The 9,580-nt window shown below is 41.1% G+C and overlaps 1 protein-coding gene across 1 annotated transcript; it reads right to left on the bottom strand.

Annotated features, from left to right (window-relative positions):
- Nucleotides 1–1,233: 1,233 nt before the first annotated feature.
- Nucleotides 1,234–9,292, bottom strand: LOC311490648 (uncharacterized protein). Its single transcript, XM_084548252.1, has 2 exons — nt 6,651–9,292; nt 1,234–5,375 (listed from the first exon to the last, which is right to left on the bottom strand). Exon 2 carries the CDS (start codon nt 4,989–4,991, stop codon nt 3,966–3,968), a length of 1,026 nt encoding a protein of 341 aa, XP_084404378.1. The 5' UTR covers nt 4,992–5,375; nt 6,651–9,292; the 3' UTR covers nt 1,234–3,965.
- Nucleotides 9,293–9,580: the final 288 nt, after the last annotated feature.

Below are 9,580 nucleotides of genomic sequence, written 5' to 3'. Positions count from 1 at the left end.
TTCAGCCACCTAATCCACATCCGCTTGTCTGGATGTGGGAGAAAGATGAGAATGCAGCTTGGCATTAACACGCCTGTGGGAGCATTACCTTTAAAGCTAAACCGGCAGCTTAGCACAAATGTACTGTAGCTTAGAGAGAATACTGCTCTTATAGCCTATTATGAACACTATATGCTGCAGGAGAATGAATGTATTTAAACCTACTCACACAGGTGTTACATCCATTTATAACAGCTGTGTCAAAGTAGACACTGTAAGCCAATGACAAGAACATGATCATTTTATTGGAGCATCTAAATGAAGCTGAGCCGGCTACTGTCCCTTTTTTTGGACGTGCATCTGCGCATGTGGTTCTAAGAGGCCGCTACGCCGCCGACTCGCGGTGATTTATTGAGGTGTTTGGTATTTAGGCGGAACAGAGCGAGCCTCCAGTGTTACACCCTCCCAGTGAAGTGAAGTGGCCCGCCGTCAGGGCACGAGAAGCTGCCGGAAAACGCCATGTGTCACCGAGGTGGCGCACGTCTCTCCGCGCCCGGCAGCTGCAGCGTTGGCAGCGACGCGAAGCACAGCGCAAACGGGAGTGGTCATATCAAATGAAGGGAACACGAGAAAAAAAAAGAAGAAAAAGAAATGAACACAGAAAGAGTAGGTAGTTATCAGCTGCACTTGTGCTTCTTTTAGTGACTATAATTTGCTCGGTAAGGTCAATGTTTAAGGTTCTTATTTGAGACGGTGTACTCTCAGAGAATGAAATATGCACCCCACAAATGTATGTAAGATAAAAAGAGTTCCTTAAGAGATGTTAGCTCAAATGGGTTTAAGTTTATATGGGAATACCAGTACTGAGCTGTGACAACACTAAGCAACTGTTGTTGTCTACAGTTTTGCAAGCTTACACCTGGTTAACTTAATGTAAGAAATGTAAAAGTACTTTGAAAGGCTGAGGCCACTGGGAATATCAGTATTCTCCTCAGTCACATTACGAAGTTGCAAAGCAAACCCCATACGTCTGAATTACAATATATCAGTTTCTTATTCACCTCCATCGCTTGTGAGACCGTCAGCGAACACTCCTTATCAAAAAAATGTCCACGTACGAGGTAATAAATACCACATGAGAGGGGAGCCGTTCAAATGGTGAAAACAAGACCCCATTTGAAGGCGGCAACCGTAAGCTCCAAATAATACATATCCAAAAAACAACCAACTACAATTCATTACACTGTAAAAAAAAATCCGTTGTTTTTACGGAAAAATACTGGCAGCAGTGGTTGCCAGAATAATCTTGTTAAAAATACAATAAAATGTAAACAGCATTACAGAATAACTTGTGCATTTCACTGGGATCCCCTGTAAAATTAAGGAAAACTAAATGTAAATTTTACAGGTATGCAATGTACAATAATCAATACATAATTGTTCATTTTACGGATATTCAATGTGCAATTAACAATGATTTCATGAACATTTCAGAGGGATTCAATGTAAGGTAAGCAGTTTTAGGATGTAAAATTTACAAGTTATTCAGTAATGTTTACATACAGTATGTACTGTATTTTTAACAGGATTATTCTGGCAACCACTGCTGCCAGTTTTTATCCGTAAAAACAACGGGGCATGTAAAATAAATAGTTTTAGGATGTAAAATCTACAAGTTGTTCCGTAATGTTTACATACCGTATGAACTGCATTCCTAACAGGATTATTCTGGCAACCACAGCTGCCAGTTTTTATCCGAAAAATCAACAGGACATGTACGCATGTATTACAGTTTTACTTTTTATCCGCAGTGCTTCAAATTACTTCTAAATGTTAATTTGAGGATAGACTGTAACAAACCACTCGTTAGTCAATGAATCATTCTAAAGAATGCAAGTTTATTTTTGAAAACAGTAGAGTTATGAGTGCTGTGGTCACTCAAAGGAATACCTATGGGAATAGAGAAGAGAAAGAGGTACATACAGGGATCTCCATTAGTTTCATTTGTTAAGTCAGTCAATAATCAAAGACAACAGTAGCAGTAGCACTATCACACGCACCTTTATAAATGGCTCGCCAATCATGGGCTGAAACATCTATAAAAACACCCTGAAGAACATCTGGGGAAACATCAACTGCTGTGGCCACTCAAAGGACACCTAGGGAATAGAGAAGACAAAGACACACACACACACCTCAATTAATCAGTAGCAGTGGAAACAATAACTGTTCTGTACTGTTGCTGCAGTAGCAGTATCACACACACACCTTTTTAAATGGCTCGCCAATCATGGGCTGGAACATCTATAAACACACCCTGAAGAACATCTGGGGAAACATCAACTGCTGTGGCCACTCAAAGGACACCTAGGGAATAGAGAAGACAAAGACACACACACGCACACACACCTCAATTAATCAGTAGCAGTGGAAACAATAAATATTCTGTACTGTTGCTGCAGTTCCATGGACTGTCTGGACACTAGGCACCGTCCCGAGACAGCCAGCACTGTCTGTCCTGGGACAGTCAGGCACTTTGCCTAACTCTTAGGACAGTGCCTCGCTCCGCTGGACAGGACCTGGTTGCCCCGGGGACAATGCGTGGCTACTCGGGATAATGCGTAGCATCGTGGGAGAGTGCGTTACCGTCTCTGGACAATTGGCACAGTCCCAAGACAACCAATAGGACAATAGCAACAGTACAGTACAGTTACTGTTCACACTGTCTCTCTAATTTCATTTGTAAAGTCAGTCAATAACCAAAGAACATAGTTGCACTAGTACCTTTTTAAATGGATCGCCATTCGTGGTCTGAGAGGTCCTGAATCAACGTCAGGACTCTGGCATTTACATGCAAGCGCGTAGCACTGGTTCGCTCCACTTTGGTCCCCCTCTCTGGATTTATAGAGAAGAAACATCTAGGAATACAGAGAAGACAGAGGAAACACATGAATACATGAAACAACCGTACAGAGAAAACACAAATACATGATACAACTGCCTCCACAACAACAAAGGAAAGGATTAGTGTGAGGTTACAGTTTTCCTTTAATTAATACCTTATTGGTAGGCAGGGAGCAATGGGGCCTCCATTTTTTGCTTAACTTGAATCAGAATATTAAGATTTCGCATTACATGTTCAAGGTAGATAATGCATTTCCATTTCCATAAATTGCAAATTACAGGAACAACTCTTCATGAGCTCTTCATGAGCTCTGTCTCCACAGTAGAGGACTGAAGCAGAACATGTCTGGTTGGAGTGGTATAATTGGCTTCCCCTTTACAAAGACATTATGTTTTTTCAACACCATGATTGTGATGTGGATTTACGTTGTGTGTGATTAATTTAGTATGTCAAATGTATGCATGTTTGTTTCTTATTTTCTTGCAATTGTAGAGAGAGTGAATGTATGGAATAATAAAAGGATAAAAGCACTTCCAAACATGCAATCATTCTACTGTTAGCTACCTGTCTAGTTCTGCAAAATAGGAACACAGTGCGAGGGCAGCATAGGCCCTGTAGGTATTTGTATGCACGTTGTGAAATGACTAAATAAATAGAACAAAACAATGGTTAAAATAAATAAATTAAAGATTAATAAATTAAAAAAAAAGAAAACTTACCTCTGTAGAAACTCCAGGGTTGAAGCAAGTGCTGAGGGATAATGGATGTTGAAACAGTAGTAAGAGCCAAACATCATGCACAAAGACGTGATGAAGGAAGAGATGTTGTCGTTAACGATGACGTGATCCACACTAAGCATCATCCTTCTGGCGGAAAAGCAGGATTGTCCTTAAAATAAAAAAAAAGAAAGAAAATTAAAATAATCCAGAAATTAGGTTTACATTTTCACGTCAGTCACTAACTAATGCATCAAGTGTGAAAACAAGTACGTACGAAGAAACCCACACAATCAGAAAAAAGGGGTGTGAATTCATTATACCCAGACAACATCTACTGCATGTGTCAAGCTTTCCTCTCCAACTCAGGTGAGTACGGTTAACTTACCACATACAAAAATCGTTGGAGTCAAGGGAACTCGGTCCATGACCACTTCTTCAGCCAGGCAAGTATCCTCCACGTAATGGAACATCACATCATCTCTCTCGTCAAAATAAGCCAGAAGAAGCAGCACCATCTCTGTGACCTGTGTGCTAACTGCCTGTTCTCCCATCATAATCTGTAGCTTTGTTGCAGCTTGGTAGAATCTTTTGGATTTGTTGACAGCAACTGTCTTCATGAAGTGCAAGAGCCTTTCCCCCTTCTGTTCCACATTTTTCAAGAAGCTTTCCTTCAGGTCAACTCCAGTGAGCTCCTTAAAGTGAACATTCATGCCAATGTCATGAAACCAATATGGCCAGTTTTCCTGGAGGTACTTCATGTCTTTCCCTTGGTTCACGTCTTGTCGCTGGCTGTAGAATGTGGACTTCATCAGCATTTTCAAAGGACCTGTGCTTTGTTCATTCTGGCTGAACAGATTTTTAAGCTCGTTTTTCTTCTGCTGCTGGGTTTCGGCCGTTTCTCCAAGGGGCATAAACTTCACATGCCAACGGACGCACCCATAGGTGTCCTGAATCGCTGCACGTTTTTCAGGTGGGACTTCGTCAGTGTCAGAGTCATGTGATTTTCTTTTTTTAATTTTTGGTGTTGTAGGTCTTTTCACATTTTCGATCCGATTTTGAATTTGTTTCACGAGGGAGCCATAACCTGTGCCAATTACGTCGCCCTCAATCACATCTTGAAGTGACTTGGGGTATTTAGCCACCAATTTCCTAGCCACATCAGTAGCATTCTTCTTGCTTAAAGACGTGGTTACTTTCATCATTTCGCGGACCACAATTCTCACCATCTCTTTCCTCAGACTTGGATTTGGACGCTTTTCCCTCTCCAAAGCCTGTGTCAAAGCCTCTGGGAACTGTTCCCATGGTATTGTGAATGACTCTGGCAAACTGCCACTTGGGCTCTGACAGCTGCTGGACGACGACGACGACGTTGGCGACAGAGACATCATGGATTGGGAAGGTCCTGGTGAGGCAGTAAGGCAACCACTTTCTTGGGCCGGACCTTTAAAAATGCATATACACGAAACAGACACAACATGAATGGTTTTACATTTTAATAGCAATGTTGAGAACTGATCACATCATAAAACCACCAAGCAGTCAGGATGTTGAACAATGACGATAAACTTACATTTCAGACTCCATGCAGCAACCAGCTTCCTGGCTTGTATGGGCCTCAAGGCTGACAACAAATCATCTTCTTTCAAAAACTGGAAGTCATCATGGGTCTCCACCCCTAGAGATTGGAGAGTTTCCTCCAAGATCTCCCTTGTCACATCTGGCAGGTCAGGCAAGACCTCCGTGATGGCAGAGTGTAGAAATAATTTGGACATCTGTACAAATTTCATTTAAGATGTATAAGTAAATATTTACAAAATGTAGCTGATTTACTACATTTACTTCAGAACATTGTAGTTTGGGACTAATTCATATTGAAGTTAGAGGTGCCCAATATGACTCCAGACATAGAAAATCAAAAAAATAGAACTACATAAAACTCATCATTCAAACATTGCAAAAATCACATGGACAAAACGCTGTGTTTCAGTGGGATGACTCTAAGTGCATCGATGGTGTATGAAGTCAGTGGGTAAAAATCTAGCAAGGCCTGTATGTTCACACACTTCATTGCTGTACTTTGTGGCGTAATGGCATAAAGATGATATTTGGGAAGGAAGTTGGATTTGTGCAAGTCCATAAGAACATACACAGCATCATCCTTAGTTAGAATTATGATAATCTTCCCAAATTCCAGAGACTCGTTTAAGACCAAAAAATCACCCTTCTTGTAGGTTGTACCTCTGTACTGAATTTCTGTTGAGACAACAGTATCCCTTTCTGAAAATCCAAATTCAGAAGCAGCATGATTAACGGCATCACTGTAAAGGTTGGGAATAAAAGCACAACCATTTTTAATTTGTAGTACCTCACTAGATCCTGGTCCTGCCGAGACATATGCCTGGAACATCTGATGCCTCTCAGAAAGAGTTAGGCAAATGTTCTTGAAGTTTTTCAGATGCCTGGCACATCGCTTGAAATAGCTATGTTTGCTTTCAAAACGCATCGTCCACAGTCGAATAAGGGGGCCAAATTTCAGGATTAGTGAGGGATAATGTCTCATGTAATGGTGTTTCGGTTTGAGAGTACTATGAGGAAACAAACATGTCCTTGAATCTAGATACTCCTGAACTATGATTTCAAGGTAAGCTATCTGCGACACTGAAATCTTTTGTGCACAAACTAGATCAACAATATCTTTGAGCAGGAGAGTCAACTGCCACACGTCATCATCAGCATTTTGCACCTTGTCGCCAATTAGAACAGGTAACAGCCTCAAAAAATTCCAATTCTGGACCGCGTTACCAGAGAGTTTGAGTGCACCAGACTGGACAGTGCAAGGCTTGGAGAGAGCATCTGAACCTTTGAACTGGAATTGTTTGATTCGCCTGTTCAAAAGGGTATATGTGAACCATTTCTTGGTCTTGATGAAATAATTCAAGTACAGACCAAGGTCATAGGACAACACACCCTCAAAAATGTCATGGCCTAAACATGGTGGGAGCCCGGGTTGGCATACATGAAAGCTTGGCACATCATTGAAAACTGACCTCAGTTTTATTCCTTTGACGTCTCTGCTCTCCTTAGACAGAGCGGCGACAGCAGCGTCATAGGAATCAGCAGTTCTTTGCCGGCCGCAAAGATTGGGTTCTTTCTTAAATTCGTCTCTGGTTACCTCACAGTACCTGCAAAAATAACAAGACGTGAAATTTTCGTTAAACCCTCCAATGCCATGTGACCCTAAATTATCCCCAGCTATACAGTACAAAGCCCCACGGACAGTTTCCCCTCCTACAGTAACTCCATTTTCTGCTAAATCTGACAAATCCGATATCAGGTCAGCAAATACTTTGGCACATCCAAACTTTTTTAGATCATTTTCTCCACACAACAACACTAGGGACATGTGATCGGTGTTGGATCGCACATGAACTGGCAAATTTGCAACAGAAAGATAAACAGCGAGAACTTTGTGTTTTTTTTTTGCTGAGCCGAGAGGATTGACTACTTCAAATGCATCTTGATACAATATAAGCTGCAGGCCTCCTGGGTTTGCAGTGAAGAACGGATTGGACTTGAAGGCCTGTCCATCACAAGTGTCACCAAGGACACGTGCATCTGTTTCAGTAGTCTGTTGCAACACAGAATTTTTCCAAAATTGCGATTCCAGTAAGTTAGTCAGTGTTTGCTTTACAGGTATGTAATAAGCATTTCTTTGTCTCATATCATCATCATATCCTAATCTTACTACTTTGGGCTCTACATATTTGAACATCCGTTTGAATGTCTGAGTTCTCGTGTAGGCTGTTCTCAGTGGGCCTTTATGAGATGAGGAGAACAGATCAGAATCCTTTATACAATCTGAAACTTTCCCCATCACATCATCAGTAAGATTTAACTCATCTTTCATGAGAGTGTGTAACTTGCTCAAAGTGTAATCCAGTCCTAATTCATGTAGATTTTGCATCTCTTCAACAATTATCTGTATCGTTGAATCTGGAAGCAGCAGCTGTCCTTGTAGTTTTAAATAGAACAGGCAAACACTCCTAAGAAAGATTTCATCGAAAACCTGTGTCGATTCAGTACTTACTGGTAGATCTGCTGCCCCATCCACTGTCTGCGAAACCTCTTCACAAGCCGTGGCAGAGGACTGCGGTGTGATTTCTCTGTAGAGATCATTTATGTTATTCACTGAACAGTCTGGATGTTTCCTAGACAAGTGCGCTGTAAATGATGACCTCAAAGTAAATGTTTTTTGACAACCTGCCACTGGACACTTCACAGATCTTCCCTCCACTAAATGTTTTTTTAAGTGTACAAGAAGTTCGTGCACAGTCTCAAATCGGTCTGAGCAAAGTGACACAGCGCACACAAAATTAGACATAATGGCTGTGTTGGCACTAACAGACGACGTTGGGACATTGTGCTTCCGATAGAAGTGACACTTAAATGATGAATATGTGCAAAATGTCTGCCTGCAACTTGTACTCTCACACCTGAACACACAGCGTGGTTCGTTTCTGTGAATCCTACAATGCAACACATAACCCCTCAACGTTTGCAAGGTTTTCCCGCAAAAACGACAACGAATCATGGCGAGGGGAGCTTGAAACAGGCAAAAAACCCTTATCTGCCAACAGTCAAAAGCAAATGTACCAACATTGATAGCGGTCTATCAACGAGTGTAAAATAAAATTAAGACGCCATGTATCATTTCACAACATTGGACTTTGATTTAACCTGACGATTGAGTATGATTCAATTTGCACCACTAACGCAAAGTGGAATTGGGATAAAGCGCGGAGAGCTTAGGTGCTAACGCTCTGTTAGCTGCTTGCAACTGTAGCAGCACAAAGATAACAGTAATCGCTCATAGAACAATTTAAAACATGAAAACACACCGTTTCTTGAAAATAAACTGCTTTAAACTTAACCTGACGGTTGAGTATGCTTCAGCTATATTAACTCAGCACTGCTGGTACACTTGGTTAGCTAGCTTGGCTAACCCAACTGTCTGGTAACAAGTTGTAAGTTGACGTCCAGTAAGATATTAAACGACCGCTCTTCAACTACCTTAAACTCTGAATGAACAGAAAGGGAGGGTGGTTCTTCGGACTAGATTACCTTCTAACTTTTGACGACCGTGTTTAGGTTGGATAACCGACAGGAACGTTTCGCTCCGAGGAGCAGTCACCGACCAAAGACAGGAGTTTTGCACTGACTGGCTGAGCTGAGGCGCGCAAGCAAGCTAGCGAAGCGATGGAGCAGAAGCACCTGACCTGAGAGGCAGGCGTTGCGTGTGACGTCACAGCACCACGCACGGTACGACACACTGAGTCGTCTGATCTCCAGAAAACATAGGCCTAGCACTAAATGTCTAATCATCCGAATAACAAGCAGTTCTACTCTAGTCTTTGTAAAATAAATTTCCATGCATCAACGAAATTAGTATTGTTTACTTACCTTGAGATTGTCGCTGGTTTATAAATCCACGAGAAGTTCCCAATATGTAGGTACAGAGCAGCTTAGTGGCCTTAAAATCTCTCTGTAGTGATTACTCTTCCCAAGAAACGTTGGACAGAGTCTTTGTTCTCACAGACAAAAATAACACTTCTTTCTTTATCCCCCAACTTGATTAAAAAAAAAAAAAACCTTTGATTAAAAAAGATTTGATTAGCCTATGCTGTCAGTTATGGCCAGCCACATGAAATAGTTCAGAGAAGATTAAAAACAAGAAATAAGCACGTATATCCTTAAAAAAGGGGGGGGGGGGGGGGGGCTAGCATTTTGGAAAATCCATGTTTGAAGTCTGCAGAATTGAATTGTAATTTGAACACAATTTTACTGTTATTTAATGTACATTGTATTGTTTTTTGGAATACGGTATTTATATGTCACAAAAACATAAATAAGTTATTTTAACAAAGACATTATGTTTTAAAAACAACATTTTCATGTTAAATTTACAATAACATTTAGT

This window comes from Chelon labrosus (assembly GCF_963514085.1).
Source record: "Chelon labrosus genome assembly, chromosome: 7".
NCBI classification, from domain to species: Eukaryota; Metazoa; Chordata; class Actinopteri; order Mugiliformes; family Mugilidae; genus Chelon; species Chelon labrosus.
This window is presented reverse-complemented; position numbering and strand designations above follow the sequence as displayed.

Excerpts from the sequence above, each read along its gene's own strand:
- LOC311490648 (XM_084548252.1), bottom strand. The coding sequence starts at position 4,991 with ATGATGTCTCTGTCGCCAACGTCGTCGTCGTCGTCCAGCAGCTGTCAG.